The following is a 27,291-nucleotide window of genomic DNA, read 5'->3' on the forward strand; positions in this document are numbered from 1 at the left end:
GAGGAGACTAAAACTAGAAATGGTAATGTCTTTCAGAACGGTCTGAGTCCTTATGGGCATCCACTGTAATTTGCTCCACTGCCCATATATGTTCTGTTTTACATCTTAATATTTAATTTTGTTTTTACTATTTTGATAAGCAGAACAGTTATTTTTGTTAGGATGAAATGTCCATCTCATAAATTGATTTGGATTTGATGAGATTAATGTGGTGATTTAGTCTACCCGCCATATTGCCAGGCAGAATTGATTTTTTTATTATTATTATTTATTACAATTCATAAGCCATCCCTGATAAATGTGATTCAAGGCTTGATCTGATTCCTGTCCCCAGGGACTTATTCCAAAGCCTCTCTTGGCAGCTACTTCCACTGCCCAAACTGTTCTCAGTTATGGGGCCAAATGCTACCCACACTTAGTCCCTGAGCTGAATGTCTCAGACAGGGTCAGGGAAGAGTTTTCTCCAACCCAGTGGCTTGACACTGTGCACTGCTACTATACCTTACAAACTGGGTTTCCGTGCATCCTCTATGTTTAGGCTTAGTCCTAGAACACCTGGCTTCCTGTCCTCTACCTCAATCCCAAGCCCCTTCTTCCTTGTGCATGGCTTCTCTAGAGTTCCATCCTGCCTGCCATACCTCCCTGAGCAGCAGAGCAATGGTATTTCCACAGTATTTTCAGCCAAGGTTCCACTGCATTCAGTGCCCGTGGGGTGGATTTATCCCATAAAGATTTTCCTATTACTTACGCTGCAGCCGGGAATATTTAGTGTAAGTGCTGCCATTACTACTTCTGTGTTTGTCGTCAGCTCTGGTCAAATGTCGTCTCAGCAGCTAAGTTGTTCAATAGTATTTTATTTAATCAGATTTCATTAATCTTGCCCTGATTTTATGCCTTTTATATTACATCACTGCACAATCCAGCTTGGTAAAAATTGCAATTACCATTGCCCAAAGCTACAACCAGCGCTAAAATGAAAATTGATTTCTTACCAGGTTTCCTATTGCGTTCCTTTGCATACAAATGTCAGTTCAGAAAGTTTGGGCTCTTTTCTGGCTCAGGGACCCATTGTTTTGGGGTGTGGGTATGCAGAGGCACAGCACTAGTGTGGAGCACACTGATGGCATTGTGGGAGCATACCAACGTGCAGCAGCACTTCTGTCTCCTTTCTGGAGGTACAAAATGTCTCCTCCCTTCCCAGTTGCAGATGACCAACTGGTGAAGACAGTCATGCTTGACCCACCCTCCCAGGCATTGTGGGGACTGATACTGACATTGTGTCATTCCCTGACCATGGTCTCATGGAGAGCAATACCCAATCTTATGGCTGCTCCATATGTATGTGGTGGAGTACTCTTCTATCCCTCCTTCTCAGGCCCCTCTATACAGAGCCAGCCATAACTGTCCCCATGTCTAGTGACATGGTAGTAGCAGGCTTTTTCAAGTACCTTCACGTTTTTTTCTTCTCCCAGCAGACTGGGAAGAAAGGCAACAGCTCCCCACTGCTAGTGTTGAGATTCAGAAATACCCAGTCCATGTAGTGGTACCAGAGCCTAAATTAAAATAATTTAAACCCATGGCCTTTAAGCACTTTTTTCTGACTCCAAGGTTTTTTTTGTTTTGTTTTATTTTGAAGGTAGAAGGAAAAAATAAATGAAGTAATACTTACAAGCACATATTTTAACCACAGTGAAATCCTCATTTGCGAAGAGTTGTTTATTTGCGTGTATATCACGCATATTTAAGCACTTTCAGTATTATTCAGGACACTGGCACATCCTTTTCTCAAAGGCCTCCTAAAATGCTCTCAGACTGTTTACATGGACAGCATTTGTTAATACAAATGTTTGGGCCTGCAAACACTGATGCACAAAATATCTAGTTACTATACACAAATATCTATTTACATGCTTAGTTTTGGACATCTTTGAAAATTTCACCCTAGCTATGCAGAACACTGAATCTGTCATAAAAACAGGATAAGTACAGGAAAACAACTGGGCCAAACTACAGATACTGTCAACCCATTACTGAGATGATAGGTTAATTAACTTAATTTCCTTCTTCATTGTTCAGAAATGTACATAATCAGCTAGACAAAATAAACTTTTGAACCATGGAAAGAGGGACCAGAAATGTCAGTAAATGCAGATAAGGTCTGGTTTATGTAAAGAATCCTAATTTTCAGTAAATGGCCATGATGTCTTAAAAAAAATGATCAGGATATCAAATAATTTTTTTTGTTACCACCTACCTAACTGCTACCTCTCCTTGCACTACAGCTCATGTACAAGTTTGAAACCCAGTCTTTCAGGCATGCATTAAAAACGTTAATACTAAAAATGAGCATTGGTAACTTCTTATTCATGTTGATAAACAGATCTTCTAAAGACAGTCATCATGCTGTCTGAAGCTGTCTAAAACAGTGTGTGGTCCTGGCACAGTTAAAACATCAAAGGAACCCTATTTTATGACTGCTTGAATCACAAATTGAAACTAGTATGTTTTAGGACATCATTTTGCTTAGCCAAGAACGGCCATACTGGGTCAGACCAAAGGTTGATATAGCCGAGTATCCTGTCAGCTAACAGTGGCCAATGCCAGTGCCCCAGAGGGAATGAACAGAACAGGCAATCAGCAAGTGATTCATCCCCTGTCGCCCATTCCCAGCTTCTGCCAAACAGGCTAGGGACACCAACTCTGCCCATCCAGGCTAATAGCCATTGATGGTAGGGTTGTCAGGTGTCTGGTTTTGAACTGGAACACCCAGTTGAAGGTTCCCTGGCGGCTCCAGTCAGCACTGCCGACTAGGCAATTAAAAGTGCAGTTTGCAGTGCTGCAGGTCTAAAGCAGGCTAATGCCTATCTGTCCTGGCACCGTGCTGTGCCCTGAAAGCAGCCAGCAGGTCCGGCTCCTAGGCAGGGGGGCCACAGGGCTCCACGCACTGCCCCCGCCCTGAGTTCCGGCTCCGCACTCCCATTGGCTGGAAACTGTGGTTAATGGGAGCTGGAGGGGCAGTGCCTGCAGGGGTTGGGGAGAGAAGCAGTGTCTGTGGGCAAGTGCAGTGCGCGGAGCCTCCTCCTCCCTCCCACCTAGGAGCTGGAACTGCTGACCGCTTCCAGGGCACAGCGTGATGCCAGGACAGGCAGGGAGCCTGCCTTAGACCTGCTGCGCCACTGACCAGGAGCTGCCCGAGATAAGCCTGCTCCCCAAACCCCTACCTCAACCCGCAGCACCCTCTCACATGCCAAATCCCTCTGCCTCACAACCCCTACTGCACCCCAACCTCCTCATCCCCAGCCCCACCCAAGAGCCCTCACCCACTCCCACACCCCAACCCCCTGCCCCAGCCCAGTGAAAGTGAGTGAGGGTGTGGGAGAGTGAACCACCAAGGGAGGGGAAATATAGTGAATGGAGGGCGGGGAAGGGGCGGGGCTAGGGTATTTGGTTTTGTGTGATTAGAAAGTTGGCAACTCTAATTGATGGACCTGTCCTCCATGAATTTATTTAGTTCTAGCTGAAGGACGCTATGCCACATTTCTGCTGCAGTTATAATCTACAGTATCTCAAGACATTGTTTTCCTTATATAATGAAAGTGTCTCTATTACTTGGGCTTTTTGAATAATATAGGTTTTGATTAGGTGCACCTTCCAAATCATTAATAAGGTTCTAAGCAGAGTAAAAGTGAATTGGACACATAATTTATTAAAAGAACAGAAAAGTCGCACAATATTAATCCATTCATACTGTACAATAAAGATCTGAAGAGAATTGGGAATATAGTAGAACAAAATAAGTCAACTCTTGTTAAAATAAGAATAAATTAAAGAATGTAAGTTTCTTATCCTCTACCTACCATACTCAAAATGGTCAAAGAAAGCAGTTTGGCTGATTTTTAATTGGAAGCAGCCAAAAAATAATTCTTGACTTGTTTCAGAAACTAGATGCTTTTTCCCCCCCTTAAAATAAATGAATTATACATCATATTTAAAGATCAGGTTTTGCAGTATTGTAATTAGCACCTCAGTGGTGATTAGGACTATTTGGTGTTATAAAAAATAAAATAGCCAAGTAATTTATATGCCCATGCAGCACCTAATTTAAACAGTATTTTTCCCTGATATGCATTGCATATTGTGGTACCGTTTTAGTGACTATAAACAAATGTCCCATTGCATATCTATGGACTGGTCCTTTCACATATAGGAAAAACTTTCCTCAGAATATGCAATAAAAAATATGCAGAGAGGATCAGAGAAGAGAAATATTTCCTAAATGTATAGTATATCTACACTATGTCCATGCACAATAAATACTTTACAGCTTTCATATATTTGGTGCAAGATATACTAATGGGGCTTGATGCTCAGACATCTGCTCCCAGTTGTAGATGAACACACCTGCACGCACTGTTTGGTGTTCCAATGTCTGCAGTTGCAGGTCACGATTCTGTGGTGTAGAAGCATAAGTCTTAAAATTTTGGTTTCAACAACCCATTCATGGAAATTAAATTTTGCATGTGACAGCTCTGTGATCTGTACGCACAAGTATACAAATTTTAACTGCAGATGTGTAAGTGTGTGTTTGTGTGTGCGTGTTCGCATGCATAAAACTGTGCACACAAAATGGAGTCTGGAATCACTAAAAATCAGATGTTATATTTCTTAGAAGTCTGAAAAAGTTAACACAGACTGTAATGATTATTTTTAAGTCCTTTACAGACTTAAGAAGTATTATTTACCCAATAAAGGAGCTACTACATCTATACCCAGCTTCTACAAGACATGTGCAAAACTGCAAGTGCATTTTGCATGCACTGTTTGAAAATGTGGGCTTTAATATGTAAAGTGACATTGAGGGTTTGTTTCTGTAGTACTTGGCATTCAGAACTCCTATTCCAGTAATCTGAGCGATCTCAGTGCGTATGAAAGGATCAGACATTTAGCAAACTAGGAAATTTCCTGCAGACCATGTCCCCTCATGAATATGGTGCCTGGGCAGCATTGTCTTCTAGTGGCTTCTTAAGCACTGTGGAGGTGTTTGTGTGTAGACGTTATGGTGGTAGGGAATCTTTAGTTCCATCCTGTCCCTTTTATTCTCCTGGTGCAAGGGTAATGGAGTCTAGCAGCTTGAGCGTTCTTAGGGTATAGCTTTAATGAGAATCAGGGATGTGCGCTCTGGTGGATTTTGATAGCTTCAGGGGAGGGAAAAAGGGGTGCTTATTCTTTCCTCATATTTTCTGTGTTTTAGAAGCAAAATGGGAAAATGAAAGAATCTGTTTCTTTCTCAGTTCTCCTACCCTTTATCTTTCCTCTTCCCTTTCTAGATTTCCCCATAACTATTAAGCCGCCTCATATCTCACTATTGCTATCTATCTGCCACGTTATTCATTCTCTCGTATATACTCTCAAGTCCTCCCCCAGCTGTACACCATTTCCTGTATTTTCTTTTCGCCCTCCCCCAGAATCCTGCCAAGTCCATCCCTCACTTATAGTGGAAGGGAGGAGAGCAGAAGCATGGATGTCAGCATCCCGTCTGGGCTGGTATCCCATGCTGGTATGGGTGCAGCTGGTTTGCTAGGCTGACCAAATGCCCACTGTCTCAGACTCCATATAGATCTAACTCTGTGTGGGAGGGGTCGCTTACGAGGGTGCTCATTGGGAGTTTTCATGGAGGACAAGGTAACAGCAGATTATCACTGTGAAGTCTAGAAAGTCAGAGTCAGCACGAAGCAATGGAAAAAGCTCACTAACATGGCTAAGAGCTCTCTTTGTTTCGAATATCACCAGGTTGACTCATCACTGGATTTTGTGGTCTGTTACCATCCAGTTTTTAAGTTCTCAGCTATTTTTGGCTTTTTTACACACACTGCTTTACAAATTACAACCAGGTGACAGCAGAGGCATTCAGTTACTGGTGATTGTATTATAGACCCGGAGTGGTCTCTGCAATGCATATATATATATATATGTCCATTTTTCACTCGCAGCTGGCTGGCAGCTGTTTCAGGTGGTTAGTCTGCTTTGGGTTTTGCAAACTGGGACCCCACAGTAGTTTATGTAAAATTGTCTGGGACCAGACCTGAAAAAAGGGACATTCCTGATTATCTTACACATCAATTCCTGATTATCCTACCCTACTTAATACAAAAAAAAAAAAGATTGTTTTCAGGGGGACCAGAAGCTAGTATGTTTTGTGGGGGAAATAGGGTGGGTTTCCAGAAAATTTTTTTGCTAGCCTGGCAAAAAGTGCTAATGCAGGTTCTGCAAAATAATCAAAAACCCACTAAATTAATGAGAAGTTAAGACTGAGCTATTTAATAGTGCAAAAGTCAGGAAACAGTCAGAGAGGTAAGGTCACCACTGTAATGTCAATTTTACCCACTTGCACATATTCATTACAGCAACGTCTTTAATGAGCAGCCTATAATAGGCTTAGGATTACTTTGTTTTTAGTAAACATAGTGTGTTTTACATTTCTTGCCTTTGAATGTCATTCTTGCAAGCCTCAAAACTAATCGACCAATTTTCAGTTGTTCTCTCATTTGTATATAATTCAACATAGACATGAACAATCCTTTCCTAAAGCGTGGCCAGAAATCCCTTTGGAATTTAACAACAAAACATCCAGCAAAACAAAAGAAAACAAAACATCCTCCTTCCCTAAGTGCACAGAACTGTTTTTGAGGTGCTAAAATCTGGCTAACCATTCCTCATTTATACTTTCTATGTTCTGCTCAAGAGGGTATTGAGGATTAGAAGCCTGTTGGATGATTGACAGTCTGGAGTGATGGAGCCCCTCTAAACAGCAAACAAGAATATAGTAATTATACAAACAGCTCAGATCTATCTTGCTGCCAAAACTTTCATACAACTCCTTGCTTTACAGCCAGGAGATCCTCTCTCAGATTCGTTTCGTGCTTTAAGAAGCAGCAACTAGATAGTATCTTCCAATTGAGGTCTTTTGTCAAACAATTCTGAAATTTCGGAGCAAAAGACTGTTCAGTCAAGTAGAACTTTTCAGGGATTCCTGAAACCCTCAGTAACCAAGGGAAATGAGTGTAGTTCTCCTCTCCCTGTGCTATAAAAAATAAAAGTTATATGTCTTAACATGGTCAAAGAACTATTCGATTTCTGCCAACTTCTGTTTTGTAAGATGTAGCTTTGGTGATGTCTCTGATACTGCTCAAGTCCTGCTATTACTTTTAGATTATTTTTCAGTATAAAAGCTAACAGTAGCATTCAGTATTCATTGTTACCTGTCTGCAGTGTCCCCACAAAATGGAAAGAAGGACTGAACTGAGTGGACAAACATACAGTCAAATGATTTGGGATACAAAAGATTGTACTTAGTATCCCTAGTATATCACTGTGTCTGAAAAGGTCACTTTTTTGTTTAAATCGGTGATGCAAGAATACTGCCTTTTTATTACTTCTACATGGAGTAAATAGGGATGTAGACTGTAGGTTAGAATCTTAATTAAAGGAATTGGAGTTGCAACAGTTTGAATTTGGCCCATTTTGTTTTGTTTCCTCATCACAGTAGGAACATTAAGCTGCTTTTTAACGTTACATACTGCGACATAGAAATCATAAAAAGAAAAAGAGTACTTGTGGCACCTTAGAGACTAACCAATTTATTTGAGCATGAGCTTTCGAAAGCTCATGCTCAAATAAATTGGTTAGTCTCTAAGGTGCCACAAGTACTCCTTTTCTTTTTGCAAATACAGACTAACACGGCTGTTACTCTGAAACCTGTCATAGAAATCATAGAATATCAGGGTTGGAAGGGACTTCAGGAGGTCATCTAGTCCAACCCCCTGCTCAAAGCAGGACCAATCCCTAATTTTTGCCCCAGATCCCTAAATGGCCTCCTCAAAGATTGAACTCACAACCCTGGGTTTAGCAGGCCAATGCTCAAACCACTGAGCTATCCCTCCCCAAGCTTAGTCAGAAATACCAGACTACTGCCCTAAACCAGGAAAGCATAACTTTAAGCAACACAAGCTATTACATCAAATTCATCCTTGGTGTAACTCCACTGAAATCAGTGGAGTTATACCGAAGGTGAATTTGGCCATTATGTAGGCAAATCTGCAGGCAGTGTTAAGTAAAAGAATGTCAACTGATTCTACGATTACACTATATTGGACTTAGTAAAGGTTATTTATATCACTCTACATCAGACCACAGTGAGAATATTTCTATTTGCAGCTCATATTTTAAAACAGCTCAATGACAATGTAAGCACTGGAACTAGTAGATGATTATCTGTTTCTCATCAGAGCTCTTTGACATGCACTTGCATATTTGTGAATTTCAGATATTTAAATTTTTATTCTACAACTTCACTTTCATTAATTTTAAATACTGCCATCTTTGTGTTCCTGCTACTGTTGAATAAAATCCAGATTTGAAGTAAGGTACTGATATCTACAGAGAATACAAAGCAAAGTTAGAACTGAGCTAGTTATGTGTGATTTTTTTATTTTCTTCTAGCTCTGAAATAAGTAACATAGAGAAAGTTTCATGCTGTATGTTCACTGTTCAGTATAGATTTACTGTACCATTTGACTGTGACCTTGCCTCGGATTAATATATGATTTACATTCATATATTCTTGGCCCTAGTTGCCATTATGGATATTTTCAGCTGAGACAAAAGACTAGATGAGACAAAAGACTGTTATATTTTCAAATCTCTACTTTTAAGTATTTTCTCATGGTAATAGGTAGAAATAATACAAACACAAGCATAGTTTGCATAGATGGCAAATGCCTGGAGACCTAGACTTTGTTGATGATATTGAGAAACACCCATGCAAAGCTATAAAGATAGATACTTTTGCAAAAACAGAAGGACAAGTATAGCTCAAAATCAGTTATCTCAAAACTTCCTTGTAACCCGACATGGAACAGTAATATCATACTAGAAGGCAAAAACATAAAAAAAGTAGAACAGTTCCTTTATCTGGGCAGCACCAAGCTAGCCAATGGAGACCTCAAGAAAGATGTGACATCAAGGATAGGAAAGGCATCCACAACATTCACTAAGCTCAACAATGTATGGAAATCAAAGATATAGAGAATCAAACCTAAATTGATAATTTTCAACTCAAACATAATCTCAGTGCTAACATACATCTGTGAGAGCTGGAGATCTATTAAAATGTTAGAAAAATAAGTGTCTACAAAATAAATTCCTATGTAAGTGTGATGGGTCCCCGGGGTGCAACACAGACAGTGGGAGCGCTGAGCTCTTCAAACCCACCAACCTGGGCTGCCTCTCACACTGTTGTGATGCTGACGTCAAACTACAAGCCTCTGACAGGCACTGCACTCACACAGACATCCACAGGCAGGGGCACACCCAACTGAGTTGTATGAATGGTCCCCCAGCCACTCATGAACAATCAATAGGGAGGCTCCAGCCAATTCCCCATCCCCTCAGTCTTTAACCCCTGAACTGAACTGTCTTGCACTGGTCAAAAGCCTGACCAGTGTAAGTTCATTACCTAGTTCACCACTTCATCAAAGGAAAGTGGACATGCACCAGCCATTGTTAGCCTAAGCTGGGATTTCCCAAGCACTTTAGACAAACTCACTGGCAAGCATAAAGCATTAAAATAAGTGTATTAACTATAGAATGGTAGATTTTAAGTACATATAAGTGGTAGGCATAAAGGTCAGCGATAGTTACCTTAAGAAAATAAAAAGTAAACATTCTGTTTACATTCTGGGTTTGGTCACAGAGACCCCCTTGGGACTGTCACCTGATGTGCTGAAACTACCTCTGAGCCCATTTTCCCTGCCAGCTTGGGACTTCAGAACCCTGCCTTGTTGAGCCAGACACACTAGCTTGCTGCAAACACAGACCCAGGTCTGAACCACGTCCCCCAGAGCTGCAGACTTAACTGAAAACAGCTTAGCAAGTGCTCCTGTCTCTAGCACTCAGACACCCAGCTCCCAATGGGATCCAAACCCCAAATGAATCTGTTTTACTTTGTATAAAATTTATACAGGCTAAACTCATAAACTGTCCGCTCTCTGTAACACTGATAGAGAGATATGCCCAGCTGTTTGCTCCCCTAGGTATTAATTACATAACTCTGGGTTCATTAATAAACAAAAGTGATTTTATTAAGTATAACAAGTAGAATTTAAGTGGTTCCAAGTAAGAACAAAGTAAGTTACCAAGCAAAATAAAACAAAACACGCAAGTCTAAGCCTAATACATTAAGAAACTGATCACAGATGAAGTCTCACCCCCAGAGATCTTCCAGTAAGCTTCTTTCACAGACTGTACTCCTTCCTAGTCTGGGTCCAGCAATGACTCCCTCCCCTGTAGTTGCTGTCCTTTGTTCCAGTTTCTTTCAGGCATCTCTTTGGGGTGGAGAGGCCATCTCTTGAGCCAACTGAAGACAAAATGGAGAAGGTTCCAGGGCCTTTTATATTCTCTTTTGTGAAAGGACACCCCTTTGTTCTTACTGTGGAAAATCACAGCAGCAAGGTGGAGTTTGTAGCCACCTGGGCAAGTCACATGTCCATGAATGATTCAGCTTTTTGCAGGCCCACGGCACTGTTTACATGTTAGTTTGAACGTTCCCAGGAAAGCTCAGATGTGGATTGGCATCTCCCAAAGTCCATTGTTAGTTAAGTACTCCCAATTACTTGAGTAACCTCTTCACAACATGTTGGCCAGACTTCTTATGTGTTCCTTACAGCAAACACTTTAAATACAAGCAGAGAGCCAATGCTCATAACTTCAGATATAAAAATGATACATGCATTTAAATCGGATGAATATATTCATTCGATCATAACCTTTGCAAAGATATGTTAACTGGCATATCTAGCGTAAAACATATTCCACTTACATCATATTTACACTCATAAGCATATTTTTATAAAGCATTACGGGGTGCAGCATCACACACTCATTCTAAATCTCAAACTTTTAGTCTAAACAGGAGTTGAATCAAACAGCTTTTCTCAGCCTGACAGATGGTACAAGCAGGTTACAGTTCTTCAATACACCAGGTGGGACTACCTTCCAGCCTGGAACCAAACTTCCCCAATTCAAAATCTTTGTCCTCCAGACATTCTTTCAGGTGTTGAGTTGCTGGGAAAGAGAGATCAAATGATGTCACTTTCTCTCTCTTTATATATCTTCCAACTGCTAGATAAAATTTTTCTGTGGTGTGGGAGTCAATCAGTCCCCACTGGTCAAGCAGTCTCCATAGTGTATGTGCCTTCTTCAAGAAGACTCTGGGATCATGGATTCAGTGTTGATGAGCCATTAACGACCATCTGGCTATTAATGGCTACTCTTTTGTTGTAACTGACAGGCTGGTTGTGGGTGGTCCCAACAATACAACATATTTAAGTATCACATATAGCAATACTTCATAACTTCACATACAGCAATAGTACATGCAATCCAACAGGTTATTAGTGTTCAAGGAGATCAAGATTTACAGAATAATACCTCACAAGACATACTTTGTACAAAACATATATCACAGTGGTGAGTATTGCAGTTTCAGGGTGCTCCTTTGAGGTACAGAGTGTCCCAATAAGATTCTGGGCATTAGATGGAGAGACTTCATTGCCAACGAAGCAATCAGAGAAAATGCGAATGAGCAGCTTGTCTCCACTAGAATTAGAAGAAAGCATCGGGCATATTTGGGGAATGTACTCTGGATGCCAGCACACATACTCCTGCACGACGCTGTCAAGTGGAAACCAACTGGTTTGAGGAAATGAGGGAGCCGAAGAGAAATCTTAAGAACTACCCTTGGCAGGAGGACAGAACAATCTATCTCAAGTCCATAAAGCAGATGGAAGCAACAGCTAAATACAGAGAGGGATGGAAGAGACTGGTTTCTGCTCTGTATGCCCAACATTGGTGCAAAGTATTTTGTAATATATGGGTACAAAATACATTGATTATTTCTTTTATTACATTAAATGCTCATGTATCTTTGTATCATGTATCTAATTTGCAGATGATACTAAACTGGGAGGAGTGGTAGATACGCTGGAGGGGAGGGATAGGATACAGAAGGACCTAGACAAATTGGAGGATTGGGCCAAAAGAAATCTGATGAGGTTCAATAAGGATAAGTGCAGGGTCCTGCACTTAGGATGGAAGAACCCAATGCACAGCTACAGACTAGGGACCGAATGGCTAGGCAGCAGTTCTGCGGAAAAGGACCTAGGGGTGACAGTGGACGAGAAGCTGGATGTGAGTCAGCAGTGTGCCCTTGTTGCCAAGAAGGCCAATGGCATTTTGGGATGTATAAGTAGGGGCATAGCGAGCAGATCGAGGGACGTGATCGTTCCCCTCTATTCGACATTGGTGAGGCCTCATCTGGAGTACTGTGTCCAGTTTTGGGCCCCACACTTCAAGAAGGATGTGGATAAATTGGAGAGAGTCCAGCGAAGGGCAACAAAAATGATTAGGGGACTGGAACACATGAGTTATGAGGAGAGGCTGAGGGAGCTGGGATTGTTTAGCCTGCAGAAGAGAAGAATGAGGGGGGATTTGATAGCTGCTTTCAACTACCTGAAAGGGGGTTCCAAAGAGGATGGCTCTAGACTGTTCTCAATGGTAGCAGACGACAGAACGAGGAGTAATGGTCTCAAGTTGCAGTGGGGGAGGTTTAGATTGGATATTAGGAAAAACTTTTTCACTAAGAGGGTGGTGAAACACTGGAATGCGTTACCTAGGGAGGTGGTAGAATCTCCTTCCTTAGAGGTTTTTAAGGTCAGGCTTGACAAAGCCCTGGCTGGGATGATTTAACTGGGAATTGGTCCTGCTTCGAGCAGGGGGTTGGACTAGATGACCTTCTGGGGTCCCTTCCAACCCTGATATTCTATGATTCTATGATCTGTTAAAAGTAAAAAGAAAAGGAGTACTTGTGGCACCTTAGAGACTAACCAATTTATTTGAGCATGAGCTTTCGTGAGCTACAGCTCACTTCATCGGATGCATACCGTGGAAATTGCAGTTTCCACGGTATGCATCCGATGAAGTGAGCTGTAGCTCACGAAAGCTCATGCTCAAATAAATTGGTTAGTCTCTAAGGTGCCACAAGTACTCCTTTTCTTTTTGCGAATACAGACTAACACGGCTGTTACTCTGAAATCTGTTAAAAGTAAGTAAAACATTTTGAGTGAGATCAGTTCTGAGTTAGCTAGTTTAGTAGTTCCAGATGTTTAGTTCTGGTTGTTTGGCTCACCCGTTGGCTTCCGGGAAAGTGGGACCCACAAAGGTGACAGTAAGCAACCTTTATGCCCCGGTGATCCTTGGACTGATAATTGCTGGATCAGTCCTGAAGAACATCCTAGAGCAGCTTCAGGACTAGTTCAAGGTGTACTAGTTTCCTACAGTCCCGCAGGGATAGCCAGAGTGCAAGAGCACTCTGGCCACCCTCCCTTTTCCCCAGTCACACCTGCTTTGCCAAAAGAGGATGACAGAACTATGTATGGCAGTCCAGTGACACAAGGGATTTCCATATAGCAAGGGAATCCCTAATTGGCTAGTTATGCCAGCTTTCAGGCCTGTGCACAACCAGAGTGACATAAAACAGCCTTAACAGAGCTGAGGATCTACCCCACTATGTTTTCACCAATAGATTTCTCTGTAGACAGTCAATAGATTTCTCGGTAGAAGTACAAGTCAGAAGAGACCATAAATAGGTTTTAAGAGGGTTTGCACAGTCTCCAAACCATATAATAGTTTCCTGCGGGTCAGCTGCATTGCATTATAATTTACTCTAGTGTTTACAGATGATATTGCCACAGTCTTCTCTCCCAGGTGCTTTGATATTGCATCCATTCAGTGCTCACTTGTGATCCAGCCTTAGATAAATATGTAAGGTCCAGTGGTACACCCAAAGTACTGCAGTTGCATCAATATCCCTGGCTACTTTTTGAAAGAGACAATGGATTCCCTAGGTTCCCAGCCTGTAATTCATAGACACTCCTGGTTGCCCATCTAATGAAGTGAGAACAGCTGCATCCATAAAGGACTAGTTCTTTCTTAAGTAAAATTATTTCAAGAGACACTCTGAAAAGTGGACACCCGTAAACATGATGTAGTCATTTATATTACAAGCCACAGATTAAATAGCATAAAGAAATGAAATGAAAATATACAAAAGCTGCTTTATTAAAAGTTTTATCTAGTGGATTTGTTCATGTTATTGGAAAGCTTTGTTGCAGAGACAGGCTATAAAACTTACAAGCACCCTTTGTCAGGTAAACATAGCCTGAATGCAGTGCCAGATCTATTGGGAGACTTGAGAATGCTGCTTATTTTCAGTGCTTTCATTTCAGATGTTGTACCCTTTTGCTTCAGTCAATTTTGAAATGAACATATTGTTTCCTTAACTATAAAGTTGAAAAAAAATCTTTCTAACCTACAGTTAAAGTTTAACTCATAATTTTGTAGAAGATTCTCAAGCAAGTGTTTTGTTTGCAGTTGGGGAAATAGAAACACATTATATATGTTTAAAGGCAATGCAAGGAAACAGAACTCCACAACACATATTTAATATAGGTTTGATTTCCTGTGGAATGCTTTCCAGATGTTCTCTCAAACAGGCCTCTAGAAAGTATGGTCTGGGGTAATTTTTTGAAAACAGAAAGAAAATTCTGTTTTGTGTCACTGTACCAGAAAATTACTGTTCTAATGCTTTATTACTTTATCCTGTGTCCATAATTTGCACCATATTTTTGAAAATTGTTTTATTACACAGAAAGGTCAGTAGTATAAAATATATGTATTAACCTATTGCAAATAAATCATATTAATTTAGACTTGCATCTGAGAGTGGTAGTTTCTCTTAAGACCCAGTGGAGACATAGTTACCTTAAATTAAAATTTCACTAATACATGATCTTATGGTACTTAGAGGTTTAAACTAACACTGACAATCATTGGATTACAGTTCTGGTGAGTTCTTTTGTCTCGTTGTACCAGACATTGAGTATAAGGATATGTTGTGTCCCAAGTGATTAACCCATGCAAGAGAAGAGGAAATAAAGAAAAATTCCTACACTGCTGACTTGGCTTATCTTGCTTTGCTTAAAATGCAATAGCAAAACATACCAGGAGACAGGGAGTTTGAGAACCCCTGTTTTAGACTAATTGTTACTTAGGAAAAGAAGTATAGCTAATGCAAAAACAGAAAAACACATTTAAATGAATGTAGATATTGTCAATTTTAAAAGTGTATTTTGTATATATGTGTGTTTATGGAAATATTTGTGTTCTAATTGACTTTTTCACTGATGTTTATTTTACATAAGATGAAGTAACTTTTTTTTAAGATAAATTAAATCAGGAATGGGATATCTGTGTGTGACTTAATACATTAAATAAATAATAAGAAAATAGTTGAAAATCAGCTCCTGAAGTCCAAGGTTCTGTATGTTACTTGCAAGAGTAGGCGACTGCCTGTCATCAGCTAATGTGGAGAAACAGCATTCTGTACTCAGCTCAGGGAGGGAAAATGTAAATTCATTTAATCTTCACTGTTTGGCTTTTCTCCCCTCCCCAAAAAAGAAAAACACAAGTAAATATTTGAAGGGGACTCCCTTTCCCCCCTCCCCCAAGTCCCCCCAGAAAAACAAACACTAATTTCTTCTGTAAAGTTAATAGAGCTGCTGGTTAATTAATGTATATAAAGATATTTCATAAGTTTTTAAAAACTACTTAAGACCTGTTAAAATTCGTAGTTGTGCCCAACTATCCAGTAGTATGTGTATTTAAATAAGTAAATATAAGACCAGTTAAAAGCATGGAAGTTTAGAAGTACTGAAGGAAAAAAGTCAGCACAGATGGGTCAAAATAGAAACCACAGGTGCCACTGTAACCCCCTTTTTCTGTCTTTCCTTCTTTCTCCCTCCCCCACTTTTTTCTGGTGTTCAGTCAAAAACTTAATTGCTGTAATTACAGCTGCTGTTTCTACTTGCTCTGAGTTGACCAAACATTCCCTGATAAGGTGGCAGTAGAGGCTTTAGTCACTGTAAGTAAGTAGTTGCTATTTCAGCAGAATAGAGGGAGTGCAGGAAGATATTAACCATGTTCAGTAGCTGTTTTGAAGCTAGTTGGGAAATCTTTAAGGGCAATCATTCCTGTAAACTCATGCACGGGCGCACACAGCCTTAATTCGAAGCTGAAAGCCCTGACCAATCAATAGTGAGGTCTATTAGGGGTGCAAAACTGGCAGGCATTTTGAGCACCAATCAGATGCTCCAACTCAGCCCTGTAGGGAGAGGATAAGGCTGCCAGCAGTAACCCAGAATGAATCTGTGGGTTGGATCTCAATACACTTTCCTGTAATTTTACAGGTTAATTGGACCTTACTGGTGTGAAGCAGTTACATGTTAAGGTATCTGTAAACTCCTTAGTCCCAAGAAGGAAAATAAGTAATTTTTTTTTTATATAGCATAGGCTTATAGTTAAGGGGATAGGGAAGTTTGCTACTTGCCTAAAAGGCTGCTGCCTTACTCTTGTTATTCTAACAAGAATTAGAATTACTTAGAATTAAGTAAGATATTTGTGTGAATATCTATATTGTTGAGACACAAAGAATGACCTTGTGCCCTGACAAGTAAAGCACCAGTCAGAACCAACCGAGCCCTGCAGAGAGAAGCTAGAGCTACCCGGTTAACCCAGACTGAATTGGTGGGTTGGCTCTCAATATGTAATTCAGACTGTAATTTTATAGTCAGTGGGACTGAGACTGGGAAAATACCATAAAGGAGGAATTGTAGACTAAGGGCCAAATGTCTTCATTAATTGTATTACATCATTGAACCAAAGACACTGTGTGAGCCTAACTGCAACAGTAATTGTCAGTTTTTCTCATTTGAAATTGTGTATGTGCTCAATATTGTTGATGCTGAAACAATTGGTTATGTGGTACACCTAGCTGACTGGAGTGGGGGGCACTGAAGCCCCAGAGGTCTGACTGCTGTGAGGCCCCGCCACTCTGGGGCATGCGGCTGAAGCTGAAGGAGTCACAGAGGTCTCTTAAAGTCACAGAATCTGTGACCCCGTGGTAAAATCATATCCTTAGTTATAAGTTACAGACATACAAAGAGAGAGTCTGTGCACTGGCCAATGCCATATCCATACTCACATACCCAAAGATTTCATCGTTGGGTGGATCTCTCAACAAGTGGTCATCAATAGAGGGTTCCTGATGGGACCTTCCCAATGAAGTCTTCCCACTCTAGCCCAATCAGGGGACCTCATTTATCGCATTGTTCTGACCACATCTAACACCTTATGCATATGCATGAGGATTCCAACCCTCCTTTTTCTTATCTGTACTTCCACACCCCATAAGTTTTGGGGTGCTCTGATTTTCATAGGTTGTTCTCTTAGTTCCCTTTTTCCTTATTAGCATCTTATTAACATTTATGTCAACCTGTTTCCAGGGTAACCTGTGTTCAGAACAGAACTTTCTGTGATGTTAAATTAGGTGTCTTGAGGTCTTGACTTTCTGGATGGATACATTACAACATATATATTGAAACATCACCTATCGGCCCATTCTTTACTTATGTACCTAATTCACACTCATCACTCCTAAATACTTGTTAATCTTATACTCACATAGTCCTATCTTATTTATCTGTTCCTCACACATTCATTATATACAACGTAACATATGAGTTCACCATGACAATAAAACACCTCAATGATCAAATGAACTAAGTGGCTAGATGTTGCACAGTGCCACAAAAGAGGCCACTTGATGAGGGATAGCTCAGTGGTTTGAGCATTGGCCTGCTAAACCCACAGTTGTGAGTTCAATCCTTGAGGGGGCCATTTAGGGATCCAGGGCAAAAATTGGGGATTGGTCCTGCTTTGAGCAGGGGGTTGGACTAGATGACCTCCTGAGGTCCCTTCCAACCCTGATATTCTATGATTTGCTTCGTACAAGAGAGGAATGGTATATTTCAGCTTGGCTTTTCTAGTTTGATGTAACTGAAATCACTGTATACACATGTTCATGTACTTAGCCTGAAATTTTCCAGTATCAGAGGTATGCTATTCTTCTGTTTGAATTTTAATCCAGCACATCCCTTAAAGTGACTGTGTTGTGTCTGCCAAATGTTGTCTAGACACTAGAGCAGGTTTGGCTAATTAGTGTAGTCACCCGGCTGGCTTGACAGATGTCTGTGCACTCTGTACATTTCTGCAGCTGAGACAGAAATGGAAATGTAATCCATAGGCAATATCTCTGCTAAATCCAAATGGGAATCTATCGAGTATCCTTGCTAAGCTTGTCACATCTGGAAATTGCTCTTTACCTCATTTACTGACCAAACTTATGGACTTTGGGGAAATATTATCTACTTGCTATAACAAGTGAATAAATCATGTTTTTAGTAGTGTACACTCAAATACACCACGGATTCCTGTATGGTCTCATGCACTTACGCAGTTTTGAAATTCTGTCCAAAGGAGGTCAGTGGTACACTCCCAGTTTGCAAAAGGGAAGACACTAGTGGACTTAGGCACTTATGGTGTGGTTCACAAAAGACCCATTTTTAGGTACCTCTGCAATCCATAAAAGTCCCACTTGGGTACCACCTGTGTGTGCAGGTGCCTAAGTATTTTGCAATAAAAGTTCTCTAGGTGTCTATATTTCTGCCTCTCTGCATGCCTACTGCTGCCTCCCTCTCAGTGCCTAAGTCCTAGAGCAATTCACAAACCAGGGATGGTAGGTATTCAGCCACTTAAGTCTCATGTGGGGGCTCGATTTGGTAGCCATACTCAGAGGCTGCCTACTGGGTCAGGTCCCTCGCTCCAGTTCATACTCAACAGCTGGGCAGGGAAGACAGCATCCCTTAGCCTAGTAGATAGATTGTTCATCCAGGGTGTGGGAGACCTGTGGTTCAAGGTTCCCCTCCTGAGGGAGAGAAGGGATTTGAACAGGGATCATCCACCTCTTAGGTGAGTGCCCTAACCACTAGGCTATGGAATAGTCTGATGTAAGTCTGCCACAATCTCTCTTATTGAAGTTCTTTCACTTCAGTTAAATAATTAAATATCAATTGGGCCTATGAAAGAGCTAGAATGACTCTATAGCCCAGTGGTTAGGGCACTCACCTAAGAGGTTTCAAATCCCTTCTCTGCCTCAGGAGGAGGGGGACTTATACCAGGGGGCACCCATATCCTGAATGAGTACCCTATCAATAAGTTATTATGCTAAAGGTTATAAGGGAGGTCTTTCTCCTCCGCTATTTTGTTTTGCCCCTTCCCCCCCCAATTTAGATAGCTGAACACCTCTCTTCCCCCAATTCATGGTTCAGAAGAAGAGATAGACATGTCCCTGCAGCCCAGACTTAGGTGCTGAACTCTGAGACCTACCCTCTGGTCGGTATCTTCCATTGGCTAGCACAGACAATTGTTCCTGTGATTTTTCCAAAGCACCTCAAAGTAGGGAACTCAGCCTTGCAATGTTTAAATCTATTTGTGGATCCCACCCCACATACTTTTGAAAATCCCACTAGGTGCCTATCTGCATCTTTAGGCATCTAGGACCAGATTTTTAAAGGACCAGATGAAAGGTATCTGTGGTTCTTATTCAGGAAAGCATTTAAGACTTATTTTGCTTTAAACTTAATTTTAAGTCTGTTCTCAACTGTTCTTCTGAATTAGGGATGCTTTCCTGAATCAGGGCTGTGACATGGTCAGGCCAGATGGCTACAAAAGAGTGGTTGAAGGTAGATACATTAGTTCCAGGTTAAGCAGGTCCCTTTTCCCTGGGTAAAATAACAGGGACTATTCCAGAACACTCAGGAACTTTCTAGAACTAATTAAGGCAGGCAGGCTAATTAGGACACCTGTAGCCAATTGGGAAGCTGCTAGAATTAATTAAGGCTAATCAGGACACCTGGTTTAAAAAGGCTCTCACTCCAGTTAGTGAGGTGCGTGCAAGGAGCTGAGAGGGAGAGGGCGTGCGTGCGTGCGTGCGCTGCAGGAGGACCGAGGAGTACAAACGCTATCTGGCATCAGGAGGAAGGGTCCTGTGGTGAGGATACAGAAGGTGTTGGGAGGAGGCCATGGGGAAGTAGCCCAGGCAGTTGTATCTGTCACACAGGTGTTACACAAAACACTATAGACAGCTGTGATCCACAGGGCCCTGGGCTGGAACCTGGAGTAGAGGGTGGGCCCGGGTTCCCCATCCCCCCAACTCCCTATTGGATACAGGAGGAGTTGACTTGGACTGTGGGTCCCACCAGAGGGGAAGGTCCCTGGCCTGTCCCCTGACCCAGTAGGTGGACCAGCAGAGACTGTGGGGATTGTTCTCCTTCCTTTTCCCCATGCTGGCCAGTGATAAGGTTATCTGAGTGAAAGGCAGATTTAAGCCATAAAAGTGGCCAAACTGAGGGCTACTGTGAATCTCTGAGGCGAGCAAAATCCACCAATAAGCACAGGACCCACCAAGGTAGAGGAGGAACTTTGTCACAGGGCCTATATCCTATAGCTTCTTAATACAGTGAGTTAGAGAAGAAACTGAAAATAGACAATGGCAACTGAATATGTGTGTTTAGTAAAGTACACACTAATCATTTGTACTCGCAGGTACCAAAAAAATTACTCTCTTCGTGGAGATATGACCTGCTAATTCTCCACCAGAGTCTGGGTTGTAGCGTGTTTAATCCCATATAATTTTTAAAGTCTCAGTATTTCCTTTAAAACAGCATCACAGTTGGTACAATTTATGTGCTTTCTTCATGTGTGAACATACTCCTGATAGTGCCTCTGTCAAGGTTCCTCCCCCACTCTGAACTCTAGGGTACAGATGTGGGGACCTGCATGAAAAACCTCCTAAGCTTATCTTTACCAGCTTAGGTCAAAACTTCCCCAAGGTACAAAATACTCCACCCTTTGTCCTTGGACTGGTCGCTACCACCACCAAACTAATACTGGTTACTGGGGAAGAGCTGTTTGGACACGTCTTTCCCCCCAAAATACTTCCCAAAACCTTGCATCCCACTTCCTGGACAAGGTTTGGTAAAAAGCCTCACCAATTTGCCTAGGTGACTACAGACCCAGACCCTTGGATCTTAAGAACAATGAACAATCCTCCCAACACTTGCACCCCTCCTTTCCTGGGAAATGTTGGATAAAAAGCCTCACCAATTTGCATAGGTGACCACAGACCCAAACCCTTGGATCTGAGAACAATGAAAAAGCATTCAGTTTTCTTACAAGAAGACTTTTAATAAAAATAGAAGTAAATAGAAATAAAGAAATCCCCCCTGTAAAATCAGGATGGTAGATCCCTTACAGGGTAATTAGATTCAAAACATAGAGAACCCCTCTAGGCAAAACCTTAAGTTACAAAAAAGATACACAGACAGAAATAGTTATTCTATTCAGCACAGTTCTTTTCTCAGCAATTTAAAGAAATCATAATCTAACACATACCTAGCTAGATTACTTACTAAAAGTTCTAAGACTCCATTCCTGGTCTATCCCCGGCAAAGACAGAATATAGACAGACACACAGACCCTTTGTTTCTCTCCCTCCTCCCAGCTTTTGAAAGTATCTTGTCTCCTCATTGGTCATTTTGGTCAGGTGCCAGCGAGGTTACCTTTAGCTTCTTAACCCTTTACAGGTGAGAGGAGCTTTCCCCTGGCCAGGAGGGATTTCAAAGGGGTTTACCCTTCCCTTTATATTTATGACAGCCTCATGTTGTCATTTAAAGATGTAAGCGTTAAAGTATGAGAGAGGAAGGTTTTGTAGTTTGGAAGTTGGACTAGGACTCAGGAGCTCTGTGTTTAATTCTCTGCTCTGCAACAGACACTGTGTATGGCTTTAGGCAAGGCAGTGAATTTCTCAGTTCCGCATCTGTACAATGAGACAGTACTTCCTTTCCCCAGTCTTTGTTTTGTTTACTTCAAAAGTAAATTCTTTGTGGAGGAAGGGCAGTCTCTTGCTTTGTGTATGTACGGTGCCTAGCATAATTAGACTATAGTCTGGGTTAGGATCTCTAGGAGCTACTGTAGTAGAAATACATCAGCTGCAATAAAGAATTTTCCTATGCTGGGTGAAAATAATTCACTAGAATTAAAACTAAAGTGATAAATTTCCAGTGCCAGGAAGTGTTCCTCACTCTCTTTTACTATGCAGCACCAAGCACCATGATGGACATTTACTAAATGCTGAATAATAATTAGTAATTAAGTCCTTTGGAGACTTAATAGTATCCTGTTCTGGTCAGTTCCTCCTATTCAGATGTTTGATTTCGTCAAAACACAAATAATCGGATAAAGGTCTCCTTTAGGATGTCCCTCCCCCACAAAAAAGTATAGAAAACCATGTTAGTTAATGGATAATTGAAAAGGTTTATTCCTCATCCATATAATACATTAAAGGGGAAAACTGAGAAAACATTACTATCTTCTAAGTGGATGTGTGAAACATATCTAAACATATATAATATACACTCAAGGTTAGAGCCTTCAACAGTCCATTTTGGTCATGAAGACCCTCCCTTTTTCTTCACAACCTCTCCATGCATCTCTTTGAGCAACAGCTAGTGCCTTGCGTTTCTTTAGTTCCTACTTCCATGAGACTTCATGGTCCCTTCTCCAAATCTCTCTCCTTTTGGGGATGAAACTCTGGTCCCATTTAAGTCAATGGAAAAGCTCTCATTAACTTCACTGGGGCACAATTTCACCTCAGGTTTATTCCTTCTGTTATTTTTTTCCTATATCATTTCTCCAAACCCTTTGGGTGACATCCTGGGCTCAGTGAAGTCACTGGGAGTTTTTCCCTGAGTTTAAAAACTGCTAGACAATAGCTGTCCCTTTGATCACCAGTATGCATTGCCATACTTTTTCTTACTGCCACTCATGACTGTCCCTGCTTTATTACAGAGAGTATTGCTTCAGATGATCAACTGTGACAGCTTTTGAATATTTTAAGTAGTCACATCAACAGTTTTAAGAACTTTTCAAATGGTTCATTTCCATAAGTGTATTTCTAACCCACAAATTTCAAGTGCCTTGGACCTTTTTTCATCAGTGCTCTATTCACGTGTAGGCCGAGGTTTGCCTCCAAAAAATGAAATACGCAGAGAAGTTTTACATAACTCACTGAATACAGCGAAAACCTTACTGCTTTTAAATGTACAGTATTCATTTTATAAATGGCATACATATCCACAGCTGTGCAAACAATGCCATAGTTCAATTAACCAGCCTTAAAAAGGGGTGAAGTGGCAATTGCCTCAGATAATTTCAAAACATCAAAGAGCTTTTTAAAAATACTCCAAAAAGAAATGTATAAAGGTGTAATTAATATTGCTTAAAGCAACAGGGCATGCTAATATGAGGTGAGTCCATGTGAAGAATTTGTTTTTATGTACAAGACTAATTTTAAAAAATCCTTGGGGTCTTTTTTTTGAACAATATTTCAAAGCTTATTCATTTATCCCTCAGAATATTTGAAAGATCAAGATCATAAAGGAAAAATTGAACTTGTGTTCTTTCTATATTTTTGGCTGCTCCAAATATTTTTACTAGTGCTATTACTAGTACCACGTTTGGGGGAATTTTTTCCTTCAAAAGACTGTTTTGAGCAGATTTGTATAGGATTTATCAATAGGATCATTCTTATTTTATTTGGTTAGTAATACGCACAATATTTAAGGTACACTTTTCTGAAGATCTGCAGTTTACTTTGAGGAGATTTCATATGGCTACAATAGGACCATTTAATTTATTTTTTTCCCCCACAAAAAGGAGAGATTATTTTCCTTCCTTGGAAGGTGATTTTTTTGGTGGCGTGCTCAATTCCTTTTTTACGCCAAAGGAGAGGAAAAAATCATTAATACAGGCATGCGCATGGAGGATTTGTGATTTGGACGCTGCAAATTAATTCATTGTTTTGAATGTAGTTGTGTTATATATTTTACATTATACATGTGACTGCCTATATACACTATACATATATACACACACATCCTGCATGAATATAGTCATGTACACTAAAACACAAACACTCATATTACAAATGTCACTCACTATCCAAATTATCAAAATTCTCAGCTAGATACTAGAGAATTAGCAAGACACTTAACCAAATAGTGTCCCTACTCAAAAACTGGTTAGAACTGCCATACTGAAGGAATATGAAATTAACATAATATTCAGAGTACCTGTTGTCAAACATCTTTTGTATTAACCCATTGCTTATTATTAACATTTCCAAAAGGGTTGTTATCTCTACTAAAGGAGTTTTAATATGATGTACTATGCTTTAGGCAGGGCTTTGGTTGTCATTGACTAGGTTATTTTTGTATCTCAGTTTATTTAAAGAGCTGTATCACTGGTTTGGGCTAGCTGGTGACCATACTGTCAGCTGTCTTACAGTGATGAGAACATTTTGGGCCAGATCCTCAATTAGTGTAAATCAGCATTGATCAACTGAAATGAATGGAGTTACAATAATTTTCCCCAGTTGAGGATCTGGGCTTCGGTTTTAATTTCACACGTCACAGGACTTTTCTTTCCTCCGTAGACTCAGGTTTAAATAATCCGTAAATTTAGAGACTAAATATGTGTCAAAGCTAAGATCATAAGTAAAACGAGTTTGGTGGCTTAAGCTTAGTTTCCATTGGAAAGTAATCCACATCAGTATTTGGTACAATTAGTTGTCTGTTCAAGAGCGTTTAAGAACTAAGGCAGCATGGAAACTCAATTACTTTTGTCTCTAGAGAGAGACAGAAAGATCCTGCAGGTCAGGGAGAACATTTATTGGCAATCTAGTGCAGTGGTGCTCGAACCACAGCTGTCTGAACTATAATTGGCCTTTGAAAACTTAGACGTGCGATGCTTCTAGATTGTTAACTTTCATGACCACAAATATTCTCCAGAAATTAACATGAATTCAAGCTGTATGCACTAGGGATCAGTTGAGCACTTCTGAGCCTCCTCAACGGTTTACTACAATAAATAAATTCTTTAAACAGGCTGTACAGTAAATGACCAGTGTCGCTACATCCAGGGGGTTAGTTATGGGAGCTTAAAAACATTTGGCAATGACAGAGCATGTTAAGTGAGTTGTGGAGCCATGCACCTTGTAGTCCAAGGGAAAACTGGACTATTCTAAACATTGTGGCACCTGCCAATGTTTTTCAAGACTCTAATCTGTGCTCCTGCAGCTCAAAAAAAGCCTTTGTTTGGGGGTTTTGCCTACTTACATAAATAATGACATTTAAATCTGTGGAGGTATTTTAACACCCAGATACTACTCGTGGAACAATCTTTGTTCCCTGCCCACATTGTAAAGATTTTGTGCCACATGGACTCAGTATGCTTTCCTTACCCACAAGAGTTTAGTCTATATCCTGAAACATAATTTATAAAAATATCCTTATATGTAATAACCAAAGAAACTCCCAGTGGACTATCCTTCCCCTCCCAGAGTGGCAAAGTGAGGGTCTCATGGTAGTTCAGTAGCAGGTCTATGAACAGAACTCAGGTTTCCTTACTCTAAGCCCTCAGCTCAATCCAGTAGACTTCTGCTAAGTGCACATTTTACAAGGGCAAAATGTTTTCTCCAGTACTGTTACTCCATACATAATCAATGAACCACTTGTTCTAGCAGATACTGTGTTCTCTTAATACAAGATTTTCTTCCAGATGTCATACTCCTGCTCTCTAATCAGAGTTCGGAATCACAAAACATGAACCCTTTCATGATGGATTCTCTTGTTTGCTTGTGTTTGGTGGGAAATGCAGAGCACTCATTTTGGTATAAAGTGTATATTTCTGCATGCAGTGTCCTTCGCTGACTGCATACCTTAACCCTTCTCAGATCTACACTCCAAAAGCAGACAGGGACATATTTAAAAAGGGAATCTTACCAGTTTAAATGTGTTCTATGTATGTATTTAAGAAGATGAAATATTGACAAAAAAAGAAAAGTGCAAAAGGTAAGGCTGCCTGGAGGCTTGATTTTTAAAGATATGCATTTTTTTTCTTACCATGTTGCAGATCTCGCCTTGCAGATTTTTTCACAAACTGCCAGCCTGAGTCACGGTCTATTAGTAGCTGTCTGAAGGAAAACTATGCTGACTGCCTCCTCGCTTACTCGGGGCTTATTGGTAAGAGCTTTGCGTGGAGTGGGTGATCTCTGAGTGTTGCTTGCAAATGGAACAAAAGAATGACATCTTGAAGGCCTGCTGAAAACAAAAAATAAAGTTAAATATTACACCATGATATTGTAGGCAGAATCCCCCAATTAAATCAGCAGCCCTTTGTTTTGACTCTAAGATTCTTCTGGAGTAAATTAAGCTGTATAGTAGCAAGCAAAAGAAGGGCAGAGGATGAGGGAAAGAAATGTGCTTGACTGTGAAGAAAATTGGTATGGAAGCAAGTAGAAGTAAAGCTCGAAAACAAAGTGGTCAATATTGGACAGGCCCATTGAGTAAAAAAGTGAATAGAGTAAAAAGAGTAGGTGACACTAAAACTTGCCAGTGTTTGCTGTTATTAGAAAATCAGATGGTATTGACATATTTAGGGAACGCTTACCATGAATTGAAAAATGAGGCAGCAATAGACCAGATCAGTCTCATTTCACTTCCATCAGCTGTAGTTTTCACGATCTTCCTATGGCCCTTCAAACTGTTTTCTGAGATGCCTCTCCGTGGAGGTGAACTTATCTCCTGAAATCCTCTCCTTCTCCAATAATTCATTTTGCTCACTGCTACCTGCCTGACTCTCAACCTGGGGACGCTTATATGCAAGTCAAATTTCATATCCCACCCATGCTGATTGATTCCTGATTGGGAGAACTCATCTCGGGGAAGGGAACTTTTCACAGACATGTCATGGCTGGACAATAAAGAAAAAGGGGAGTGTTAAGACTGTAAAACAAACAAATTACAAAAATGGTCACTAGGTAAGGGATTTTTTTCAAGCTCACAGCCTGCACCTGCCATGATGCATTCATAGCCCCTTTTGTTAGGAGTGAAGGCCCCAGCCGAACCCCTGAAGCAGATCCTGCTGTTAAATGAATGTCTTCTGAAATACCGTCCAGAACAAAAACATGTACAGAATGGTCTGATCTTGCTGGAAAATTAAATTAAAAGCAAGTCCTTAAAATGAATAAGGTAAATTATACCTGGTGACTACTAAGAAAAGGCACGGTAGTTTTAAAGACTGCAGTCCAAGATTTATCAGAAAAAATAATATACAGAAAGCAAGCCATGGGAGCAGTGACTGATAAAACTTCATTTGATT

General features: G+C 40.6%; 1 protein-coding gene across 3 annotated transcripts in view; it reads left to right on the forward strand.

Moving 5' to 3' along the window:
* GFRA1 (GDNF family receptor alpha 1) overlaps positions 1-27,291 on the forward strand; it is a 208,013-nt gene that overhangs the window by 131,038 nt on the left and 49,684 nt on the right. For all 3 annotated transcript variants that reach the window (XM_084635449.1, XM_084635450.1, XM_084635448.1), the window contains one exon: positions 26,044-26,153. In XM_084635449.1, the coding sequence (XP_084491575.1) occupies positions 26,044-26,153 (110 nt within the window). The remainder of the gene's footprint in view (positions 1-26,043; positions 26,154-27,291) is intronic.

Source organism: Lepidochelys olivacea, assembly GCF_965140295.1.
Source record: "Lepidochelys olivacea isolate rLepOli2 genome assembly, chromosome: 7".
Classification (NCBI taxonomy): Eukaryota; Metazoa; Chordata; order Testudines; family Cheloniidae; genus Lepidochelys; species Lepidochelys olivacea.